This window comes from Hippocampus guttulatus, chromosome 10 (genome assembly GCF_054856545.1).
Source record: "Hippocampus guttulatus isolate MCC_2025c chromosome 10, RoL_Hgut_1.0, whole genome shotgun sequence".
Taxonomy (NCBI): Eukaryota; Metazoa; Chordata; class Actinopteri; order Syngnathiformes; family Syngnathidae; genus Hippocampus; species Hippocampus guttulatus.
In genome coordinates, this window is record NC_141270.1 from 5902600 (window position 1) to 5927951 (window position 25352).

Sequence of the window (25352 nt, forward strand, 5' to 3'; positions counted from 1 at the left end):
ACCGTATTTTCTTCAAGATAAATGATGTAATATAAGAAGAATAAAGTCTAACTTTCTCGAGGAAAAAAAATGCACAATATGATAGGAAGATGTATTTTGAAAAATATGTATACTACATATTTTTTTGCAGTATATTACAATAACAATATCTGCATGAAAAAGTAAAAAAAAATCCAAATTTTCAGCAGAAACTTGTTTTTTTCACTATCTTAAACCAAACAATGCAAAGTGCCACGAACGGGCTAATGAATAGCATCAATAGTCGTGGTATGCAACCTATTATACTGTATATTATTTTGTATACTGTATGTCTGTTTTATACTGACCACTAGTGGTCAAATCTGGCTGGAATGAGCTCTACAATCAAGCATAAAATCATAATATTCATATTTCTTTTAAAATCTCATTGTGATCATGGCTCTTTTAAAAGCAAAAGAAGACCTAAAGTCGGTCAATGCTGTTGCATTGTAGAAGTACCTATGAAAGACAGGAGGACAACGTTGCAGGTCAACATGTTAATCCGGTTAATCCCATAAAGAGCATCTGTCTATCAGGCCCTTCCAGCCAAGAGGTATTACATTTTAGCCACTCTAAATCTACCATTACGCTTTAGCCAACATCAGATCAGGATCGGACCCTCGGTGTAGCTGCACAAGTGGCACTTTTGGCGCAGAAGGACCATCGAGATGGCGATGAGGTGGCGCTCCAGCTCTCTGGATGAGGACCAATGCTTGGAGTACGGACACCAGGTGAGGACTCACCAAAACAGCGGATATATTATCTGTAAGAAAATGGTTTCATTGAAAAATCTTTGCTGACATATAAACCATTATGAGTAAAATGTGTCTTCCAGTGGAGCCAAATTTTTTTTCTGTTTATTTTTTGTTGGGGAGGTGGGGAGGTTATCTTTTTTAAGAAAAAAAAATGACAAGGTATAACTTTTCAAGAAAACAATCTTTCTGCATAAAAAAAGTTCTAATTGAAAAATAAGACTTATTTCTCAGAATAAAATCCTTTTTTCCCTTTGCGCAGAATGATGATGTGACCCCTTTGCGTCGCAGCAGCGGGAGAGGTCTGAGGGTCCGCAGCTCACTCTCCATGCACATCTACGGCCTGCAAAGGCGGGATGACCACGATGACTACTACCGCGGGATGGAAGAACTGAAGATAGCTCACCTGAACAATGTGGCCCAGTTGGAGAGGATGTACATCCATCACTGGGATGAAGATGAGGACGGACATTTGCAGAGGGACGGCCATAACAGCGCAGTCAGGTTAGGAGTCATGCATACTGTACATATATAAAACAACACACTAGCATATGTTCTTTATCCTCAGCAAAAAAAAAAAAAAAAAAACAGCCAATATTATTGCACCTGAGCGACTGAGAATTTGTGAATCCTACGTTTCTGTAGGATTGTATTACACTGCCTCCCAGTGGCTAAGGTTGTCACAACAGAAGGAACAGCGTGATGAATGAGGCATTAAATAATGATGCGCGAATTTATTATTTACATTCAGTTATGTTGGTTTGATTCAAATCAGTCAGACAAAAGCTCTAGTTCCAGCTCATCTTTGAGGGGACCGCTGTATATGGTGAAAATAACCACAAAAGGTCCTCTTGAAACCAAACTGGTCGACTTCCTGTGTCTTTTTAGGCAAAGCTTCTTGAGACTTTTTTATGGGTCTACTCATGACAGACATGTCTACCAAATTCCACATTGCTTAAGGAAACTGGCTTCAGGGTCTGAATTTTGAAAATATTCCAGTCAATATTGACTTTGAGGGATACCTGGAAATGACCAAAATGAGTCCGACATGTCTCCTCATGGGCTTCGTGCAGGAAACTCCAGAAAATCAATTCCCAGGAGGAGTTGGACTTCAATGACACGTCGAGCGGCTCCGACCAATCCGAGCTGTCGGTGGAGGACAACGTGAGGGGAATGACGCCCAAGAAATCCAGGTCGGTGAAAACTAAATTTTCAAATGGCATATTGTAAATAAAATTTTGCTTTTTTTCCAAGAAAAAGGCTGGAATACTGCCAGTATAAAGGTCTGTTCATCAAGGGAAAATATGTAAATTCATACGAATATGTATTTATTTTTTTAAAAAAAGGTCATCTTACAAGGAAATTGTGTTTTTTTTCCACAGAAAAAAGCATTTCACGCTAAATTTTTGTGTGACCTCTGTACGAAAGGGGCTCACATGAATTAATTTAAAAGGCCCACTACTTGGAAATTCGGATTATGACGGTGATTATGACTCTCCTTCTCTTACCACCACCACCAGTGACCGTGTCCTCAGCCCAGACGACATGTTGATGATCCAGAAGGATTTCAGGTTCCAGCCCAAGCCATCGATTTCCAAACAGCAGGGAAGGGTGCCGCCCCGAAGGGCCTTCAAGGCACGGCCCAGCGACTCCAGAATCACAGTGCCCAAACCATTCCAGATGATGCTGAGGGAAGCGCGAAAAGCGCGCACGCGCTCCGAAGTGGAACTTGAGAACACACTGCTCCGACGTGAGCTGGACGAGCTCAGAGAGTGCCAGAAAAAGTTCCGGGCCTCGCCTGCGCCGGCTCACATACGCCGGCCTCTTGCCGATATCATCAGCCGGCGCTCGCCGCGACCGTCCATTCCGGGCGCCTCTGCCCCGCAGCCCTCCCGCTTCCTGGAAAGAGAGAGGAAGAAGAGGGAGTCAAAGATGGCTGCGGAGCTAGCCGGCAGAGGGGACCGGCAAGAGATGCAGCGGGCTATCACGGCCTGGCCCAGACCTGCAAGTCGGCAGTCATCTGGGCTCCCAGGCAAGTCGCACGCCTCCGGGCCTCCGAGACGTCTGTCATCCAAGACTGTGAAGAAGCAACTGGAGGTGTCCATTGAGCTGGTCAAGGAAAGCGAATGCTCCCACTGACTGACCGTCCTGTACATCGATGTTTAATTTTTTATTTTTTGGAGTGTGCAATCAATTTCCAGCGAAGAAACAAGAATACTCTCCTTTGCAACAGTCCCCGTGTGTCCCAATGAGCCTCTCAACAACAGACATGAGTAAATGATAGATAGAACCCAGATTCTGTGATGCCATGTTGTCTATTTGTTTACGCAATCAGATTTTAGATTTACTCCTCTTACACCCTCCCTGAAGCACAGCGTGAGTCATTTTATTGGAATGTGTTCCTATTGCCTCAGCGGGGCAAATTATGATCGTCTATGTAGTTGACAATGCTGTGTTTGGCTGAAGCGTGAAAAAAGTAATGTTAGGTTTTTTTCTTAATGGTGACAAGCATCCCTAGTGAGTATGAATACAGAAAATGGTAATACATTTTCACCAGCACGTTTTTTGGTGTGATTTTTGTTTAGTTTTATTGTGTTTGAATTGAATTTTCTGCCCAAGTCCAAAAAAAAAAAAAAAACTTGATGTCATAAATTCAAGTCATAGTAAATCTATAAACAGGTTGCTATTGACAAGGGGGATGTGACGTTGTGTTAATACAGCGTCACTGGCTGTCACCTCATTCCCATAAATGGAATGTGTCACGTACACCGCTCATGCCACCTGCTGACCAGACCGAAAAACAGAACCATGACAGAATCAGCCGATCAGTTGACAGCCAATCACAACAAGAGAAGTCCAAAAAATCCCCGACTATGGGGGAAGTAATTGAGCCTGTTCCGACGCAGTTGTTTTTATCCTGCCTGCCTTGTTTCTTACAAGACGGTTTTTTTTTCATTATCTCAAACGATAGCTCTCTCTCTCTCTCTACCTCACTCCAAACAAACCCCAGAAGCACGTGGCCACATGTAATCTGGCCTCATGATGTTGATGTGGATTACTTCGCGTGAGTAACCATTGAAAACAAATCCATTGGTGATGCATGATTTAAAGTCGTTTAATTGCTCTGAAAAAAGGGCTTTCCCACCATTTAGCTAGTTAGAGAAGGGAGTCGCGAAAGGTTGCTAGCGAGCGGCGGGATAATGGGGGGTGATCCCGCTGTTGTGTGCCGTCTCGCCCGGTTAACAACAGACACACAGAATGGTATATATCCTTTTAGTCTGACAGGGCGACGGTCGTGTGCGATAAAAAAAAGTTGTGTACAGCAAGTTTGACAAGGCCATAGGTCCTGTGTCAGCGGGGAGAGTGAGGCAAGTCGCTTGTGTCATAAACGATCAACTGGGTCAGTGTAGGTACCACATCAACTCGGGTGGTCAGATTGACTCGACCGACCCGAGTTGATGTGGTACCGACATGGAATCGAAGGAAAGGGGGAAGCGTTCAGGCATTCCATGAGATGCGCTTCTTGCTCTATGAGCTCGACGGGAGAGGAGGACATTTATGGGTTTGGAAAAATGGCAGGGAGTGGTTTAGGACCAAAAACATCCTTGAGTCACTTCCTGACAGCCCCACAGGCAAGGATAACTACGGGGCTGTCAAGAAAAGGCTCTTACATATGTATCATTTTTGATCATGCATTTTTCAATGCATGGATAATAGATCCACTATCCTCACCCAACAAGAAAGCGTTCAAAACATAACAAAAATAACCAATTACCGGTACTTTTTTTTTCCAGTGAAAAGGGCTCATGCATAAAATTGAACATAAAGGACAACACAAAACTGCTGAACAGCAAACCAACAAGTCCAAGAACTAATTTTGTGCATTCTTCCTTCACACAAAATTAAACGTAATCAAAATTGTTGTTCTGTTATTGATGTTTTGTTTCTTCTGCATGTCATTACTAATCCACATGCTTACTCACGTAGTATAGACGCAGCGTAAGCGGAACTAAGACATGAAGACACGTCTGCCATCTTGTGATGCTGATATCACAACTTCAAATTACAATTGACCTATGTATATTTAGTTCAACACCCAGAGATTCACAGACCCCCTTTTTTCTTCTCATGTTTTGAAATTTTCCTTTATTCGCATTTCACCTGTTTTTTTGTGGCAACAAACATTTTTTAGGTGTTTAAAAAAGTAGGAAAAAATATTACTTTTTTTTGGGGGGGGGGGGGGTGAGCCACTTATTTACCAGTTGTCCATCTCTGCTCTCGTGTTTTAACAGCATTATGGAGCCGAATAGGGCAAGTGTGAGCATGAGTCTTTAGTCTGTGTGTGAGAGACTGTTACAGTATTTTGTCTGTTTTTTTCTTCTCTTGTCTGCTAGTTATTCTTGTGTGCATTGGCCACTCCTTCGATCCCATCTGCAACGTGACATCTGATTCCAAAGGATGGAACTACCAAATCATTGGGGATGAAAACCCACGATGCCCCACTTATCAGTGGATCACTAAGACGGTGGGTTATGTGGTGTTATCTTGCTAGTTACTTTTTATTTCACTCTGCTAATACTGTCAAACCAGGGGGTGAGCTCCAGGTATAGACGTACAATTTCAAATGAGAGTTGATGAAATGCGAACATCCTATAAGTCCGTATGCTAACATATCACAATCGAAGTACAGAAAGGCAGCCAACCTCAGTAATGATGTTACATCTTTCCATCTCAGTTGGGTGCCATTTATGATAAATGCTCAAAGGCTAACATGCTAGCAGGTCCCAGATCACACATAGCTAGGTAGCAACCTTAGTAGACAAAGTGTTTTGGAAGCTTGATAAGATTTTTTACATTACATCATGCTCTATAGTTAATTACTATTTCTAATGAGAATGAATAAAATTTGAAAATAGAGAAATCAGAGTCCAGAAAGCTCTGAGGCAGATGAATAATAATGTATCACACTCTATAGTCAGCTCCTACTTCGAGTGAGAGTTGGTGAAATGCTTACATACTAGCAGTTGGTAGGCTCGTATATATAGCCAGCCATCCAAGTAGAGGAAGCGCTCAGGCAGTTTATAAACGATTTTGCGTCTGTGCTTTTTAGGATTTCGTGCTGGTGAATGACAATCAAAAGCCCATAAATGGCAATGTAGTCCAGGGATGGAATGACGCCTATCTTAATCTCAGCATTTGTATGGAGAACATCAGGCGCAACCGAAACTGCCACAAAGAAGTAAGAAAATGTCATAACTGCACCAGCAACACCATGTTCACATTTTTCTCGATGACATGCTAAGCTAAGCGACATATTTCTGTTGGTCTTTTTGCTCAGGATCGTGAACATATTGTCCAATGCGAAGGTAAACGTCATTGCCATTCTTGTTCAATTCCTCCACTAATGTAAAAAAATAAAAATACTAGCTGGTAGCATAGATTTGACGGAGTGATCACCTGAAGATTGCCGTCGACTGAACAAAGCAAATCGAAAAGCTTCCGGGTAACACACGCAGAGGCGCATGCTCTGGAACTGTTGAAATGAACTTGAAAAAGATGAGTGAGCAGGCTAAAGGGGAGTGTGCGATTTTTCAAACTTAACGCTATGTTTTGTTTTGGCATCAGCTACAGCGATAAAGTAGCTGTGGTTTGTTAATAAACGGAGCACACTTACCGTCTCCTGTGATCCTGAGAAGATACTACCATATGCTAACATATCAAAAAAGCAGCACCCGCGACGCACTTTCACATCGAGTAGCGAAAATTAGCTTTATTAGCTATTCATCCATTTTCCGTACCGCTTATCTCCACTTGGGTCGCAAGTGTGCCAGAGCCTGTTATTATATCATATAAATTGCTCGTTGAGGTGTGCCCTGCGATAGGCTGGCAACCAGGTCAGGGTGTAGCCTGTCTAATGCCCTAAGACGGCTGGGATCGGCTCCATCCTCATAAGCGGTTGACATTACAACTATTGGAATAAAAGTACATGTTTTTCACAACCACTAGTATCCGTAAACGTTTACACAATGTGGCAAATGCCCTCCCCTTCTTAAATTTATTTCTTGTTGTGTATAAGAAATACACAACAAGAAATAAACGACACTCTGGTGTGACCATCTGTTGCTTGGTGAGCAGAACAAACCGTTTTTTAAGAGTAGGCCCAGAATTGAAAGAAATATTCGATCAGCATGTTAAATAACGGGATGATTTTGAGTTCTGACGTCTGTTTTTTTTTTTTTTTTTTTTTACATTCGCAGTTAACTGCACTGTAACCTCTAAAGCTCCCCAGTCTATCGGTAAGTGTACACTGCAAGTACACAATCAGCGCATCCTGATTGTAGCCCCTCCACCCTCCGACCCCCTCACATTCACCTCATTTGTGTCTGCAACTTGGCAACACTCAGACAAAGCTAACATGTTTTTGTAAACACATTGTTTGGAGTTTTACAAAAAGATAGTGTATGTTTTTAATTGTTGTAAAAAAAAAAAAAAGTGTCTATCCGCCATGATGAACTGGGGTTCACTGTACCATGTTGCTGAGTATGCAAAGAAATGTTGAACCTTGTGCTTCTCTGACAGGAATGCCACTTGGGATTTCCAGTGCCGTGTTGCTGTTTCTGGGAGTTCTGGTGCTCGCTGGTTGGTTCTACAACCGCTCCAGAGATACCAGCAAAGGTGCTGGGAGAGAAGATAAGAATAGAAAACCTTTAATGTCTGACAATGGAGAACGTCCCAATTTACAGATAAAAAATTCTGAAAGCAAGAGGTAGAAGAACAAAAAGTATATGAATAAATATAATTGATAAAATATAGTGTTAAGGAAATATTCCGCTAGAAGTAGTAGTAGAACATTGTTGAGGAATTTCATCTTGCTATGAGAACTATTGACACTAGTCTCTGTCCTGAACATCTGCTGAAGTACTTAAAACAAAGAATGTAGTGTGAAGTTTAGGTCCTATTTTCACTTGGTTAATTAACAGCCCCCGAGGGTTTTCCTGCCTCCACCACCTCGTATAAATCCCTGAAGGCTGTCAAGTGCCCTCAAAGAGGAACCCTAATCTCAAGATCTGTGACCAACAGCAGTGGTCTATACTTCGTCATCGTTTCAAGGTCGAACTTTGCTTGACCTTCTTTGTCTCTAGTTTTTGCTTAGGTAGGCTTAATGGTTATGGTGTTATTCCTCTCTGCTAGTTGTGTTTGTTCAGGCACTTGAGAGAAACCATGTAGAATGCTGTTAAAGGTATTTTCTGCTCGCTGTGTTTACAATCACCTTTAGTGCCCTCGAACCCCACCGCTCCCAACTTCTTCCAGCCACGCCGGGTTGGATGACATGTTACTTTCTTTGTCTCAGGGATTTGCATGAGAGGCGTACCTCCCCGCCTCTCATTATCATATTGGCCCTATATAATCTCATGTATGTGTTTCTTTGGGGCTTCCGAAAGAAATCTGAAACTCTCGGAAGCCCAAATCGATTTGTGCTGTGCTGTGATAAACTGAAAAAGTACGACGTGGTGTTTGGTCTTTATTCCACCTTACAGAGGTATAAAAGGACTTGTGTCCAAGGAGAGCAAGAAGCAAACGAAAAGCTGACTCTCCTCAACAATAGATACAGGCATATTAAAACTGGTTGAGTGGGGGTGAGTCCGGGTTTTCCAGTCTGTCTATTCAATAGCCTGACAGCAGAGAAGGGGGGGGGGGGGTTTCCTTTCAAACAGGAAAGGCTAGCACTGTTTCAAACGATTTCAACTCCAGTGTAAATATTCATGACGTATCCCCATACAGCTCGCTGTCGAGTCCCCTCCCCCCTCCTTTTACTCTCTCACCAGACGCCACTTTGAACAAGCCACAAGAAACTTGTGTTGTTATCATAATCACGACGTGACTAAAAGGGGGACATAGGTTTCTGTCTAAGAGTGGATGAAGACCATTCAAAGCTTATTATGGAGAAAGTATAATTAACATATTACCACAGATATGGCCGGGGTGAACTTCTTTCCTGTCTCCAAATCGTACTTGTTTGACTGGAGAGAGAGAGAGAGAGTCGACAAATCCCCCACCTAGCCCGCACAAGTGACAACGGGGAGGGGCTTGCCTGGCTTGAGTCAACAAGCTCAAATCCAGCTTCTTTCATCTTAGCCAGCTGCCTAAAGTAAAAGCTCCCCTTTTCTCATGAGCACCTCAAGACAGTAATTCATGCCTTTGTCACATCCCGGCTCGATTACTGCAACGCACTTGACTTTGGAGCCAGCCAATCCTCCATTAATCGTCTCCAGCTGGTCCAGAATGCTGTTGCTCGCCTCTTGACTGGTAAACTCGTAAGAGGGAGCACATAACTCCTTCGCTGGCTCCCGATACATTTTAGAGTTCTTTTTAAGATCCTATTATTTGTTTTCAAATCTTTAAATGACCTCGTGCCATCTTACCTCTCTGAGCCCTACACACACACCTGCCTCAGGTCTGCGGACCAGACATTATTAGAAGTACCAAGTAATAAGCTGAGGCTCAGAGGGGATCGAGCCTTTTACGTTGCTCGTCCCTCTCTTTGGAATCACCTCCCGCTGAACATTCGGCAAGCCCCCTTACTGCTCATCTTTAAAACTGGCCTCAAAACTCACTTGTATTCTTTGGCATTTGACTCAGACTTGATCTTACTCTTAGTTTTACTGTTTGGTGTTTTCTACCGTCACTGATTTATTGCTTATTGTTGGATATATGATATTTTTGTCGCGAGTGCCATTTCCAATGGAGGGCCATTATGAATGTGAAACCATATAATTAAGTCAAGAATAATCGTTTCTTCAACTAAGTGCCTGTAATGAGGGGTTTGGTTCCAAGAAAATGCTGATAACAGTTCTCATTTATTACATATGATCATTTAAAATAGTGGTACAAATTTTAGGAAGCATCATGGAAGTTGACCTGCTTGATTGGCTTTTGCGGGCCACATAAAATCATGTGGTGGGCCAGATTTGGCCCCCGGGCCTTGAGTTTGACATCTGCGTTTTAAATGTTCTATAAAGCACTTTGTTATAGCTGCAATTGGGATTGCGCTATATAAGTAAAGATGTATGTAAAGGTTGGTGGAGTAAGATTCTCTCAAGTAAACTGAGAATCCGAAGAGGCACAAGGGTACAGATAGCACGACTTATCTCAGTGAAGTGAACCACCCACGATCCTGTCATGTCTTTTTGTGTAATGTAATTTATGGACCGTATGTGTATTTGCCCTCATTCAATTCATTCGGCTTTGTCAGCCTCACTGTTTCTCTTTTTCATCATTCTTCAGAAATGCCAAATGCTCCGATTTTTTTCGGGCAGTTGGGTGTGTTCCGCCATTACAAATAAATGGGAAAATATTCCCGAGTGTGAGGTTCACTTGGAGTTTGTGAGAAAGGGAGTAGGACTATCACACATCGTTTGACCCCTCTGCATTGATCTCGAGTCAAAATCGGAAAAGTAAAATTGGAATAGACAATTCCTGGCAATAATGAATCTGCTAAAAACATACAGTAGTCCTGGTCAATGCTAATGTATGCACAGCAAGAGAGTATTCGTTCACTACACTTATATGAACACTGAATGAAGATTCATCTAATAATCAACAATACCGCTTTGGGGTAGCATCTTTTGCAAAAAAGCATTTACAATACATCGGTGGAGGAGAAACTGCACATTACACGATATTACAATGTGCAGAAAAACGTTTCCCCCCCAGTTTTAAAAATAGTTTTTTTTAATTGACAAAGATTAAGATTCAGTCATTGCAGTTTACATTATTTTCACACCTTTAGAAATAATTCAGATGAAATCGGTGAGACTTATTTCTTTAAAATATCTGAACGTGAATTAATTACCAACCTACATTTCTGATTTGTTATGGACACACATTTGCGAGCAGCAGCAACAAAGGGGAAAAAAGTGAATATTGAGACAAATAATAATGATGTAATTATTCTTTTTTTAGCAGTCAAACTCTCAAATGAGCGCCGGACCCGCACAGAAAAAACAACCCCCCAAAAAGATCAACCGGATGCCATAGTAAGACTTATACGAGTGTAGAGTATAACAAACGGTCATGTGTTTTGCTATTGAGCCTCGGTGTCACGTTGCCAACTGGAAGTGCTTTTATTTCCGAGTGCTCCACTTGTTTGCGTGGGTGGAACCAAAAAAGACGACAAAGCTAACACGCTCAAGGCAAGTGTGTGCGGTTTTGTTTTAACTTAACACTATGTTGTGTTCTGGCATCATCTACGGCGAGACTGTAGCTGTGGTTTGTAAATAAACGGAGTTCACTTATTGTCTGATATAATTATCTACTTCAATCAAAAATGTTGAAAATAATGGAGGGTTATTTTACAAATTTGGATTTGAAACTTGGAACAATCAGTAAATCATGAAATAATTAGTTGGATTTTATTACGCTTCTGTAGTCTTTACATGTGACTACATGTGCATAAATGAAAGGGAGACCAGTGGAACGGTGAGGTTACAGGGAGCAGAGGTGGCGAAGGTACAGGAATTTAAGTACCTAGGATCAACAGTGCAGAGCAGACTGTGGAAGAGAAGTGAAGAATAGAGTGCAGGCAGGATGGAACAGCTGGAGAAAAGTGTCAGGAGTGATTTGTGATAGAAGAGTGTCAGCTAAGGTCAAGGGAAAAGTTTACAGAACAGTTGTGAGACCAGCCATGATGTATGGTCTAGAGACACTAGCAATAGGCAAAAGACAGGAGGCAGAGTTAGAGGTGGCTGAGTTAAAGATGCTGAGATTCTCCTTGGGAGTGACAAGGATGGACAGGATCAGAAATGAGGTCATCAGAGGGACAGCTCAGAGAGGAAAGTTTGGAGAAAAAGTTAGTGAGGCCAGACTGAGATGGTTTGCACATGTACATAGGAGGGACAGTGGATACATTGGCAGGAGAATGTTAGAGATGGAGCTACCAGGAAGGAGACAGAGAGGAAGGCCAAAGAGGAGATTCATGGATACCGTGAGGGAAGACATGCAGGTAGTTGGAGTCAGAGTAGAGGATGCAGAGAACAGGGAAAGATGGAAATTAATGACTCGCTGAGGCAACCCCTGAAAAGGGACAAGCCGAAAGGAGAAGAAGTCTTTACATGTGACTGACATCGTTAATGATGAACATTTTAAAAGGATGAAGCCACGCCTTCCTCAAATTCCTGTCCTCCCGAACTTGAACGTCACGCGAGACATCACGTGAGTGGGAGGAGCCTTCGTCCCTGTTTTCCGCATCGATTTCCTGCTGAAGGCGGTAGCGTTCGTCGCTCGTCATGTCTGCTGCAAAGTAGTCGAAATGGAATCGCGCTGTTCGGACACGGATAGCGAGGAGCAGCAGCAGGAACCTCTTCTTCACCGCGGACGAAAGGACAAGATCCAGCCGAGTAAGAGAACCGTGTGCGGGCGGGCCGGTGACGAGTCGCCCAAGCTGTGAGCATGTCGCCGGTTGGTTGCCACCGACTGACGTTTGCCCGTAAAAAATGTTACTACGCATCTATTACACTTTTCCTTGAATTTTTTTTGTGTCCTAATGTTGTTACACTTTGTGACTTGATCTAGAGCGGGAAGCTTTTTTTCTGCTTGTTGACGCGGCACATTTTTAACGTAAACATATGGTGAACTATGGAGAGATTCGTGTTCATGTTCACCCACGGACATCCTCGATGTTGACATGTATGCACAAATGCACAAACGTATTTGATTTTCACAGATCCACATAGTTGTGATTTTCAGGTGCTTTCTGATCCACGAATATGCGCCTTTGTTGTTGTTTTGTGTGCATTTGTCATGACTGATCATTTGTGAGTATTCTATTTTGTGTGCGAGTTGTCAAATGTACGTAGTTGGATCTACGCACACGCGTATTTAATTTTAACTCAAAACCTCAGGCCGTCTCAAGATACACACACAGGTCTCAGTAGCGTGTTGAAAGGCCATGCCTTCTCCGTCCGCGAGGAGGCAGTATTGCTGTCTCCATTGAACGCTAACGAGCCATCGCCGATGTAACTGTTGATAATTTTAACACAAATCTCTCACCGTAGTGTACGGCGGAAAGCGAGAGAAGAGGAGTAATTCGCTACGGTGTACCCGCAGAAACTGACGAGCTGCTGAATGGCGTACTTAAGAGATCTTGAAGAAAAAAAAAGTGATTACATTCTACTAAACAAAAATACTTGGTAGAACGAAAGCCTACTATTCATGTTTTTGTGTGTGCGATTTTAGTAAAAACAAACAAACAACTTGTTTCTCGAAAATTAGATTTTGTTTTTTAAATTCCAATTTTTTTCCTTTTAAAAAACAATCAACATGTCCCCTTTTACTGATTATAATATCACAGGCCTCATTTTGTGCTTCAGCATTTGGCCCTAAAAAAATAAATAAAACAAACAAAGGGGTTTTTTGGACTGGTCAGGGACTCTTATGACTGATACATCAGGGGTAACCGGGACTTAAGCGGAAACCCAAAAACGACCCTTTTTTAATTGTATTTTTTGCACAATTGTGTTTTATTTCTCAATCCACTGGTGGTGTGAGATAAGATTGACTCAACCAACAATTTTTTCAAGATGAGCTTCCATTCAGGCTTTTTTTTTTTGACTTGGGAGTGCAATCCTGGGAGATGAGCATGAAAAACAAGCACCAGTTTTGCAGATGGAATGACTGTGCAAATATTTAGGAAAGAAGCTTCAAGCCATTTATTGCCACTCCCAATTGAAATGTATTGTTTGAAGTAAGCATAAACTAGAGCATTACACCTGTCGTTAAAACACCCACATAATTTTGACATGATCTGTTAGTTTAATGCAAACACTGTCCTCCGCAAAGAATGACAAATTTTACAGCAGTTCACCGAGGATGTGTAACACCGCTTCCAGGTGGCCAACACCAGAAGGAGCAGCACAAAGCCCATTGAACCAAAGCAAAAAAAAAAAAGGCAAAACATCTTCATTCTTTGATGATGTTATTACTGTATGTTTTTATAAAGTACAGTATTAGTGTTTTTAATTTTTAAAACGTCATGCCACAAAAAAATGAAATTGTCTTTATGGGAGGCTGGAACGGATTGCCATTTTCGCTCATTTCAATGGGGAAAGATTATTTATGTCCCAAGCGTGGTCATCGTCCAAGAATATTTGTTTTGACTATCCCGCAAGCCTTTTTTTTTTTTTGTCCGCCAGCTCCAGCATGTTGCTCGGCACGCTACGGCCTGGCCCTGCTGTCCTGCTTCGGTTTCTTCGTGGTCTACGCACTGCGCGTCAATCTGAGTGTGGCCATGGTGGACATGCTCAACACCACCAAACAAGAGCAACACAACCACAGCGGCTCCGTGTGTCCTGCCCATCCCAGCCCGGCGCGGCCCAAACACAACCACACTGTAATTTGCTGGTTTTTCCATTTAAGATTTTTTTTTCAATCAAAAATAGAACCTTATTCGACAAAAAAGTATGACTATTTAAAAAAATATACATATCCTGTTTCTAGAAGTTACTTTTTGCACATCCCAAAATACTGAAAAATAAAAATAGAACGTTCTAGCGCTTATTCAAAAACCAACATTGTGTTCTTATAAAATCAGCACTTTTCAAAAGGGGGGCAGGGGGGAAATAGGCACTTCGTTTGTTACAGTTTTTGCTTTTCCAACACAAAGGCCAACAAGACACTGCATTGACAAAAAAGAATTTGTCTTACTTTTTAGATGTCTTCGGTCTCAAGTGGCACTTCTTCCCATGGCTCCATTTGCTGTTTTTATTATTAGGAAAAAAAAACTGGAATCAAACAAAACTAGCCTGCAGGTATGCTTGACAAAGTTTCCTGCCAAACTAGGTCTCCTGACACGCGCACCTGTTCCAATCAACTGGGCTCATTCACATGGCTTGAACACAAAATATTGGCCACTGTCGATGGCACATTCACGCTCGGGTAAAATGATTTCAAGCAAAAATATTGACACATACGTTGTACATTGTTCTTGGATTTCTCACTGAAAAAAATGACCCCCTTTTTCCTGTCAAAAAAAAATATATATTGAAAAAATATTTTGTTTTTCTCAGAACTCCGCCAACCCCGCGATCTAAACACCACACTTAGTTTACTATTTTGACAATGACATTTCCCTCCCCATCAAAATACAACATTATTCTCATTAAAAATAATGTATCATTGGGGAAAAAAAGTGATGTTGTTCTTCCAGGATTTCCTTTTTCAAAGAATAAAAAGACTACTTTAATTTGACCACTGTAATTTATTTTAAAAATGTGACAATCTCCCCAAAATATATACTGTACATTATTGAAAAATTATATTTTCACAATTTAATCTTCTCCCCTTAAAAATGGGTCTGTTTTCTTTCTTTTTTTTTTTAAATCAGGAAAATGTCATTTGTTCTTGTGGCATTCCAATTTTTGTTTTAGGAAAAATATGACTCCTGTCTTAAGACAATCACTTTTTTTTTCCCCCTATCAACATTTTATTTGCGGCGTTAAAAAAAGGCTTTTGTGACAGGCCAGCTTGTACAACTGGGACTCTGAGATGCAAGGCTGGATCCTGGGCTCGTTCTTCTATGGCTACATCCTGACCCAGATCCCCGGGGGTTACCTGGCAGGCCGCTTGGGACCCAAGTGGCTGCTGGGTTTGGGCACCCTGGGGACGGTGGTGTTTACGCTGCTCACCCCCTTGGCTGCCGACCTGGGCGCCAGCTACCTCATAGCCGTCAGGGTCCTGGAAGGCGTCGGGGAGGTATGTCGTCAGCAGCCTGGGATCCTTTCAGAAAAAGCACACGCACATGTCACAAACGACAAAAATGTTCTCAAAAGCTTGTTGCGGGTGTACGTACCTTTACTTATTTTATTTTTTTAAGGGTGTTACCTTCCCAGCCATGTACAGCATGTGGGCAGCATGGGCTCCGCCCCTGGAGAGGAGTCGTCTTCTTACCATCTCCCAGATCGGTGAGACCAACAAGCTCATCCAGCGGCATGTCAAGATTTCCTTGTTAAAGTTTTACATGCATGTTTGCGTGTGTATGGTAGGAGCCCATATCGGGACGGTGGTGTCGCTTCCGCTCTCAGGTGAAATCTGCTTCTACCTGGACTGGACCTATGTCTTCTACATCTTTGGTAACAGCGCCGATTCAGTCATGTTTACTCTGGTTTGACACATGAAGTGCACGGGATGACTTGGACTTTTTTTGGGGGGGGGGGGGGGGGTACAATTTGTATGTGAAGGCGCAGTGGGCCTGTTGTGGTTCATGCTGTGGGCATTCCTGGCATTTGACAGTCCAAACAGTCACCCGTGGATCTCGGAGCAGGAGCGAGTCTACATCACGGGCTCACTGAAGAAGGAGGTGAGGCGTCGTCCTGGGATGCATACAACAAAGTCAAATTAGATGCTGGCGTTACCACGCGTCTCGAAAATGCCGCTTTGGGGCAAAAAAAAAAAAAAAAAAAGTTTCGATTTTTACAAAACATTAAAACAGCTAATTTTGACTGAAGTGTTAATTCATGATGTACCTACCGACTGTTTGGCATTTTTTGGGTGATTGGTACCAGCTGTCGCCACTGGTCCAACACATCCCTTGGCGAGCCATCGTGACGTCGCGCCCGCTGCTGGCCATTGTGGTGGCTCACTTCTCGTACAACTGGACTTTCTACACCCTCCTCACCCTCCTGCCTACCTACATGAATGACGTCCTGGGCTTCAGCATACAGCAGGTGAGGACGCCTCCCAAACTCTGACGCAGCCCAAGAACACTTCAAATCGAAATTGTCAGAAAACAGAAACGTGACCGATTCCCTCCTCGGATCGGAAGTCAATTGGCAACATTGAGTTGGATGCCAAATTAAGGGGCTTGACGGGTGCTGTCTGGATCTGGAATTAGTTTGTCAATCACATTTCATTACTATTCTCTCCAAATCAGAACGGCTTGTTGTCGGCTCTGCCTTACCTGGGTTGCGCCATGTTCACCTTGCTGAGCGGTCAGCTGGCCGACTACCTGCGGGAAAGGTGGCACTACCCAACCGTCACGGTCCGGAAGTTTTTCTCCGTCGTGGGCATGATCGGACCGGCCATCTTCTTGGTGGCGGCCGGTTACACAGGATGCAACTACACTTTGGCGTTGACTTTCCTCACCGTCTCCTCTTCGCTGGGTGGACTGTCGTCGTCCGGCTTCAACATCAACCATTTGGACATCGCCCCTTCGTAAGTATTGGTTATCGGTGGCCCCCGATGCAAGTGGACCAGAACGTACCATTCACTTGTCGGTGGCGTCATCCCGGCAGGTACGCGGGGATCCTGCTGGGCATCACCAACTGCTTCGCTACCATTCCTGGGATGGTGGGACCAGTCATTGCAAGAAGCCTCACTGTAAACGTAAGACTTTTTAAAAACTATTATTATTTTTGGGTGAGTTTACAAAATTTACAACCATTTTCAAAATAAGAGGTTTTTTAAACAGAATTTTTTTTAGATGTTGAATTTGTATTGTACGTATTAATATAGAATTGAATTTCAACTGTCCAATACAGTTGAGAAGTCAAACTGAATGTCAAAACAACTGATTAAGTTTGGTTAGATTTTTTTGACTCAATTTTGATTAAAAAAAAAAAGTCAGATGCGTGTGAGTTTTTTTCTTTTTTTGTCTTAACTTTTGACTGTTAGAAGGGTACAAAATAAGGCATCAGACACCCGTTAACCCCATTTAGTTTCAAATATCTAAGGAGGATATTGGATGTACATTAAACATTTTTTAAAAATGGTTTTAACCATTAAAATAAGACATTGGGTGCGCATAAAGTATCTGAATGTTTTGAATGCCAAAGCAACACGTCAGACCTGAAACATTTTGAGTTTTGACGATGAAAATAAGAGTGTAAAGAGAGTCCCTTGTTATCTGTGTTAGAACACCATCGAAGAATGGCAGACGGTCTTCTACATCGCGGCGGCCATCAACATCTTTGGCGCCACCTTTTACAGCATCTTCGGTCGAGGCAACGTGCAGCCCTGGGCCATCCACGCCGACTCCTACACCGCCCAAGACTAAGACCAAAGCACGCTTACGTAAGAAGAAAGCAGAATTCAGTCGAGAATTTACCGTCTTAACAGTCAACCCCCACTTATTGCAGGGGATAAGTTCCAAACCCACTTTTTGATGTCGTGGAGTTGAACAACCGCAATATAATGGGATTTCACTTAACTACCGAAAGAGCTGGGATATTTTATATTTTGTTTTTAGCCCTTATATTGTTCTCGCTACCTTTCACACAATTATGTGGGTGAAAACCTGCTTTTGAAGGGCTTCACTTATGGGATCGCCAATTGGCAGCTTGTTTCGCTTGGCCCCTTTCACAACAGCTGACGGGCTTTATCACTTTGTGCCTTTCATACAGACACCTCAGTTTATGATTATTTTTTTTCTGATTATTTTTTTGGGCTGTGTCAAAATGTATTTTTTCCGGATCAAAAGGGGCCTCTTGATTTTTATTTTAAAGAGTGGATACTAAGATGCAACTTTTTAGTGTTTTACAATTCTCAGGTGTGGCATCATGGAATTAAAAGGAATCACTCCGTTTTGTTTAATAATTTAAAGCGGGCATTTTTTTTAAAAGTACACAAAAGACAGAAGTTAGCTTTTAAATACTTTAGTATTAGAAATGACAAGACGGTCCACTTTGCACATTTGCCAGATGTCACCTCTTGACCGGTTTTGTACTTGTGCCTTAAGCTTTTGAACATGGTCGCACAAAAAAAATAAATAAATAAAAATACAAATCATGCACCGTATTTCTTGAAGTGAGAATGAATGTATACAAAATGGAATCACTGTAAAGCAGTGTTGTGCAAACGTTTATCATTCTTCACCCTTTGTTGAATGAAACCTGTTAAAACCAGTCTTTGGAAAACCCTGTTTATGTACACTTGCATATAAAGATAAAATCATGTGTGATAATTATTTAATCAATCACAGCAGAATGATGCTCTCATGTTGTCTTAATTCTGTGGCTTTGAATATTATATTATGGAGAGGAAAGTAGATGAGGGCGGCCCGGTAGTCCAGTGGTTAGCACGTCGGCTTCACAGTGCAGAGGTACCGGGTTCGATTCCAGCTCCGGCCTCCCTGTGTGGAGTTTGCATGTTCTCCCCGGGCCTGCGTGGGTTTTCTCCGGGTGCTCCGGTTTCCCCCCCACATTCCAAAAACATGCATGGCGGGCTGATTGGATGCTCTAAATTGTCCCTAGGTGTGAGTGTGGGTGTGGATGGTTGTTCGTCTCTGTGTGCCCTGCGATTGGCTGGCAACTGATTCAGGGTGACCCCCGCCTACTGCCCGGAGACGGCTGGGATAGGCTCCAGCACCCCCCGCGACCCTAGTGAGGATCAAGCGGTTCGGAAAATGGATGGATGGATGGAAAGTAGATGAGTCAACAGCGAGTCATTGCCATAAAACCAGTCCGTGATTTTGTCTTTCATGTCAACTCATGTGTCAAATGCTTGTAACCATTTTAGCATTTCTTTTATTACTTTATGAGAGAGAAAAATATGATGTAACAATAATGCGTTTTGAGAGGGGCAGGGATGTGGCTTAATGGCATTTCAACACAATCCATTGAGTAAATCATTAAGTTAGAAGTTTGGTCTCTCAATAATATCATCTCAAACTACATTTTTTTGCTACATAATTTTTGCGCCATCAATCCATTTTGTATTAACCGCTTCCGATTGGGTCTCATTTGGGCCAATGAATTTGTCAAAGTACAAGCCTTGGAATTTGCCACAAAATGGCTGATTTCCTGTTTGATTTTAGGCATGGGTCCTTCAGACTTTGTATGTCATCCTGTCATGATGGCTACGCCCACCCTATTTCATGTTTATCAGTCAAACAAAATGTTTTTGAACTTTTCAGGGAGTGAGGTTTTGGACCCCTAAAATCTATTTTTATCAGGATAAAAACACTTGTGGAAATGCAATCTTGGTGCATGTCGAGGCCAGACAAAAAGTGATAAATAATGATTCCTAAATCTCAATAAGAGGAACTGCAAAACTAGTTACATCCTCTCATGGGAAAAATAATAGGCAAAACTGCTTCTACAAAGTTAGAAGACTCATATTTGACAAGATATACAAATTTAACATTTTGTTTCATTCGTAGTTTTCATACTGGAACGCATCATATTCATATGTTTCTAAAACTTGGCGAGTAATAACATTTCTAAGTTTGGAACGGTTTTTCCCCCTATTCACTAAATTCCCACCTTTTCTAATCAAAATACTGCTTTATTTTTCACAGCAAAATTACCAACTGTATTTTAAATACCTCACACTAACTGATTCAAACCATTGTAGCTATATTCAGCTCATTCCTGACATCCTGTGATTTTTTTGTCGCATTCTACATTCAACCAATACAGTTAATTCCACAGCCTTTCAGTTCATCTTTCGTATTTGCAAGCAATTTCTTTCGGAAAAGTGTACCTAATGAATTGACCGCCAGCTGGTATGGACATTGGATAGATGAGTCGAGTGCGCCCTCTGCTGTTCTCAAAACGTAACTAAATTTAAAAAAAAGTCTGGCAATACATACAACACATTGTATAACAGTAAAATATCAAATCATATATAGACGGTAATTGGCAAAAACAGCCGATTCTGGATAACTTAGTGCGTGTGCGCGCGATTACACAATCACCCACCCCACTCGCTTCTGCGTGTAGTGCGCGCGCCTGCAAGTGGATCAGCGTCGTCTGTCCTCAAGTGTGCGCGCGCGCGCTTCCTGCCTCAGACGACCCGCACTTGACAACAGCAGTAGAAACAAAACCAGCAGCTGCTAAGGTAAGCAACACTCTACGTCATAAATAGGCTACTCCCACCATCATTTTATATCCAGGGAATATGATGCTACGACAGTGTAAAGAGGATTTTTTTTTTATTGTGGGTTGGGGGGATGGACAGTTGAGGTGTTGAACGAACATGGCGGAGGCTCTTGTATTGCCCATCCAGCGTTAACATACCCCGAGCCATCTGACATTAAGTTGGCGCAGTTTTTTGGGGGTGGAGGGTGGGTGCACTGCGGCAACTGCAGCAGTGACGCTACTGGACAAGAAGGATGAGGATGTGTACAACCTTGCTCTGAATGTCGAATGCTTGGTTTATTAAAAAATAATAAAGAATGTCTACTGCAGTGCTATTCCGAGAGAGATGGCTGACAAAATTGATTTTTTGAAGGGGGGGGGGGGGGTAAACATTGTTGCCAGCGTGCGTCAGCACAGGGACAATAGCATTGAAAAATCACTGGTAGGGACGGCTGGATGGAATGCAGAAGGGAAGACTATACACAGTGAAGCTTTAAGATACAAGTGTCTTGATTTCCAAGTTTTTTTTTTTTAAATAGGAGACGTAGTAGCATAGTCATTCTTGCGGAAAAAGCAAACATTTGAGATTAGGGTGTTGTTCAGACCCCCCACCACTAGATGGTGCCAGCAAACGTATTAATTGAGATTGGTCGCCTTGCAGGGGAAGTACAATATCTGTTGGTTGCATTTCACCCCCACCAATTACACTATTCAACACATTTTTCATGATTTAAAAAAAATATATATCGATGGTAGTAAACTTTCTAGATCATTTTTTTGCACCAATTCCGAATCTGTCATATTTTTTTTCTCTAGCACATCAGGTTTCAGAACAATATTATAGGCAATATATTTTATAGTATTTATTCATTAAGGGTTAGGTTTAGCAACAGATCAAAGTTTAGCCATGTATCGTTAGTAATCCATCCCAAAAAAAAAAGTATAGTGAACTCACTGAGTCTACGTGCCACATTTGCAGAAGCCCAACTGAGTCTTTCTTGACTTGAGCCTGCATCGTCACTCATCATGGGCAAGGAGAAGGTCCATATCAACATCGTAGTGATCGGTCACGTGGACTCGGGCAAGTCCACCACCACGGGCCACCTCATCTACAAGTGTGGCGGCATTGACAAACGGACCATCGAGAAGTTTGAGAAGGAGGCTGCCGAGGTAAGAACGTGCGAGATGATGCCCTGCAAAACCCTTTGAAGCTCATCTGTTAACACAGATTAGCATTCGCTAACAGTTTTACAAGATCCTGAATAGCGGCACCTACTTGAATACATCAAACCGACCCGATGGGTCACATGAATAGCAAGCAAAGAGTTTCCTTGATGTCTTCCAGATGGGGAAGGGGTCGTTCAAGTATGCCTGGGTACTGGACAAGTTGAAGGCCGAAAGAGAGCGTGGCATCACCATTGACATCTCGCTGTGGAAGTTCGAGACAACCAAGTACTACGTGACCATCATCGACGCTCCAGGCCACAGGGATTTCATCAAGAACATGATCACTGGAACCTCGCAGGTAGGCAACGTGTGGACCAAGTCACCGAGTTGACCGGCGTTGCGTCGATATTCCAAACCGTCTCTCGTCTTTTAGGCCGACTGCGCCGTACTGATCGTAGCTGCCGGCGTGGGGGAATTTGAGGCTGGCATCTCCAAGAATGGGCAGACCCGGGAACATGCCCTGCTAGCCTACACGCTGGGCGTGAAGCAGCTCATCGTGGGAATCAACAAGATGGACTCCACCGAGCCCAACTACAGCCAGAAGCGCTACGAGGAAATTGTCAAGGAAGTCAGCACCTACATCAAGAAGATAGGCTACAATCCGGACACCGTGCCTTTCGTGCCCATCTCTGGCTGGAATGGCGACAACATGCTTGACGGCAGCCCCAATGTATGTTAAAAACATTCTGCTCCGTGTCCTACTGCGTTAACGTACCGTACGTCCGTTGATGTTGACGGAGTTTTCGGTGTTGTAGATGCAATGGTTTAAAGGGTGGAAGATCAACAGGAAGGATGGCAATGCGTCGGGGACCACGTTGCTTGAAGCCCTGGATGCCATTCAGCCACCCACGCGGCCCACAGACAAACCTCTCCGTCTGCCCCTTCAAGATGTTTACAAGATTGGAGGCATGTCAAGTACCGTTTAAAAACTCAACAGACACCCGCTTTAAAATTCCTCGACTTCCAATATGTTGTGTCCGAACAGCATAGACCAGTGATTCCCAAACGCATTAATTATGCCGGAAGAGATCAGAAGTTGGCCATGCATTCATACATTTTGTTCCGCATACCTGGGGTCAGGTCAGGTCAGCAGCTAAAACAGGCAAGAGGTCTCTTTCCCCAGTCACTTCGTCCAGTTCTTCCAGGAAGATCCAGAGGCATTCCCAGGCCAGCGGAGAAACAGTCTCTCCAAAATGGAGTGGATTTTCCCTGGAGCATCTGAAACACATCACCAGGGAGGAATCCAGGAGGCATCCTAAAGAGATGCCCGAGCCACCTCATCTAGCCCCTCTCAATGCGGAGGAGCAGCGACCTTGTTGTGCTTTTCAAACCGCTTCACAGCGACTCCTCATTCACGGACTGCGCGGGGCCACTTCGACATAGTCACAAGGGGATCAAACCCACAGCCTCTGGACTGGGAGACCAAAAAGTGCAGCTCGATGAGCACTTTCGCGATCAGTTGCAGACATATCTCATATTTGACGCAATTTTCTCTCCGCTTAGGTATTGGCACCGTTCCTGTCGGCCGTGTTGAAACAGGCATCCTAAAGCCCGGCATGGTGGTTACGTTTGCCCCAGTCAACATAACCACCGAAGTGAAGTCGGTGGAGATGCACCACGAGGCGCTCTCTGAGGCCTTGCCCGGTGACAACGTTGGCTTCAATGTCAAAAACGTGTCCGTGAAGGACATCCGGCGTGGCAACGTGGCTGGCGACAGCAAAATGGATCCGCCGCAGGAGGCTGCGAGCTTCACTGCTCAGGTGGCTCTTAATACTATTGTTATTTCCAGATGACCCTTATTACATTTCAGAAAAAAACCTGATGTATTTTTAACTAAAGCTATAATAAAATGGTAAACATAACTTGGTTCTGGAACGGATTAAATCTATCTCCATTACTTTATGAGATCATTTCAATTCGTGAACATTTTGGGTGCCAAAAATTCAGTTTGACCACATGCTTTGCCGTCAATCGTGTCTGCAGGTCATCATCCTTAACCACCCAGGCCAGATCAGTGCCGGCTATGCCCCAGTTCTGGACTGTCACACGGCTCACATCGCTTGCAAGTTCGCCGAGCTCAAGGAAAAGATTGACCGCCGCTCCGGCAAGAAGCTGGAGGACAACCCCAAATCCCTCAAATCCGGAGACGCGGCCATCGTTGACATGACTCCGGGCAAGCCCATGTGTGTTGAGAGCTTCTCTGAGTATCCCCCACTGGGTAAGTCTCAGGCGAACGGCTAAAGTCGCAATTCACAAAACATGGGATTGGAAAAATCTGCAGAAAAATCTGACATCGAGTTTTCAAGATGACAGTCTTCCAAGAACAGTAACATTTCTTCAAATTGCCTTGGCCACAATGACAAGACTTGTGATTCCGTGGGAACTAAAAAAAAAAAAAGAAAAAGCTCTGTTGTCCACAGATTGCTTAATATTTCGACCTCATCAAATGACCCCTTTACTAACCTGACTTGCAGGTCGTTTCGCAGTGCGCGACATGCGCCAGACGGTGGCCGTGGGCGTCATCAAGGGTGTGGAGAAGAAAGCCTCCACCACCGGTAAAGTCACCAAGTCTGCCCAGAAGGCTCAGAGGAACAAATGAATGTTGTGCTACGCTGCCGACCCCAGGGTCTCCCAGGGCAGGAAATCAATCATCCAGCTCCATCCCACGATTGGCTGCTTTAACTTAATAACCAATGACTGGTTAATCATCACAATGCATCGAAAAACCATCCGAAGGAAAGAAAATCACGTAGATCCGATGACTCCTATCGTAGTTGGATTACCATGATATACAAGATAATAACGCAAACGTTTTAAGTGTGCATTGTTCATTTCATTCACGGCAATGCCATTTCTGTGATAGCGTTCAATTAGGGGTATTCCGATCTATCGCCTATGTATAGCTTTCGAGTACAGGTCCTGTTTACATGGTGAATGGTGTCCTTTCTTCGTTGTCTTGTTTTACATCATTGCACTGCGCTACGTATGAGCCCAAGACACGCAGTTCAAAACTACCGTTTGGTCTTCTGAGTAGTAAGTCGGTAGAACGTAACGTTTCGTTGTGGTTCAGCTTTAAGTGGCATTTTAAAACAAATGGCATTGTGTGTCCTTTCCAAAAGGGGGCTCCAAAGTAAGCCTCCTGAATTCTTGAAGCACTTTCATTGGCACTTTGCACATGCACTGGAGATATATTTCAAAACTGACTAAGCTATTGCACCTTTACTATAAGATGGCACAAGACGCTTTGCGACATTAAACAAGATTCCACTCAGCGTGTCCTCTGTTATTTTGTATGTTTTCTGTGCAACTCAGAAGGATTCCTTCCAAAAAAAAAATAAAAAAATAGGACCAAGACTACCGGTAATCTAAAACTAGATTGGGGCCAAGCGTGTCAGTTTTCCACACTAAAAAGCTTGGAGGGGTCTTTAAAATAGAATGTCAAATTAGCATAATCAACCCAGGAACACCATGTCAAGACCCAAAGGCCGAGCAAAGACCAAGACTT

General features: G+C 43.1%; 3 protein-coding genes across 6 annotated transcripts; all 3 read left to right on the plus strand.

The window, feature by feature from the left end:
• The first annotated feature begins 587 nt into the window (after window positions 1-587).
• Window positions 588-8274, plus strand: LOC147199040 (protein FAM161A). Of its 3 annotated transcripts, none has more exons than XM_086122408.1 (9): window positions 588-749; window positions 1033-1274; window positions 1844-1963; window positions 2291-3834; window positions 5165-5295; window positions 5881-6009; window positions 6109-6136; window positions 7028-7066; window positions 7350-8274. In XM_086122408.1, the coding sequence occupies exons 1-4, from the start codon at window positions 687-689 to the stop codon at window positions 2907-2909; spliced, it is 1044 nt and encodes a 347-aa protein (XP_085978534.1). In that variant the 5' UTR covers window positions 588-686; the 3' UTR covers window positions 2910-3834; window positions 5165-5295; window positions 5881-6009; window positions 6109-6136; window positions 7028-7066; window positions 7350-8274. The 3 variants fall into 3 exon arrangements, with proteins under 3 accessions (XP_085978534.1, XP_085978535.1, XP_085978536.1); XM_086122409.1 differs by having other exon boundaries at window positions 598-749; window positions 1062-1274; XM_086122410.1 differs by having other exon boundaries at window positions 614-783.
• Window positions 8275-11996: 3722 nt separating this feature from the next.
• slc17a5 (solute carrier family 17 member 5) lies at window positions 11997-18746 on the plus strand. Of its 2 annotated transcripts, XM_086122466.1 has the most exons (11): window positions 12016-12166; window positions 12824-12927; window positions 13961-14157; window positions 15285-15518; window positions 15640-15727; window positions 15809-15895; window positions 16004-16122; window positions 16328-16489; window positions 16696-16976; window positions 17057-17147; window positions 17677-18746. In XM_086122466.1, exons 2-11 carry the CDS (start codon window positions 12894-12896, stop codon window positions 17815-17817), a joined length of 1434 nt encoding a protein of 477 aa, XP_085978592.1. In that variant the 5' UTR covers window positions 12016-12166; window positions 12824-12893; the 3' UTR covers window positions 17818-18746. The 2 variants fall into 2 exon arrangements, with proteins under 2 accessions (XP_085978590.1, XP_085978592.1); XM_086122464.1 differs by lacking the exon at window positions 12824-12927 and having other exon boundaries at window positions 11997-12166.
• A 1728-nt stretch (window positions 18747-20474) lies between these two features.
• On the plus strand, window positions 20475-25118 carry LOC147199042 (elongation factor 1-alpha 1). The gene is made up of 8 exons (XM_086121551.1): window positions 20475-20600; window positions 21600-21790; window positions 21966-22145; window positions 22221-22517; window positions 22603-22753; window positions 23351-23607; window positions 23831-24065; window positions 24322-25118. Exons 2-8 carry the CDS (start codon window positions 21647-21649, stop codon window positions 24444-24446), a joined length of 1389 nt encoding a protein of 462 aa, XP_085977677.1. The 5' UTR covers window positions 20475-20600; window positions 21600-21646; the 3' UTR covers window positions 24447-25118.
• Window positions 25119-25352: the final 234 nt, after the last annotated feature.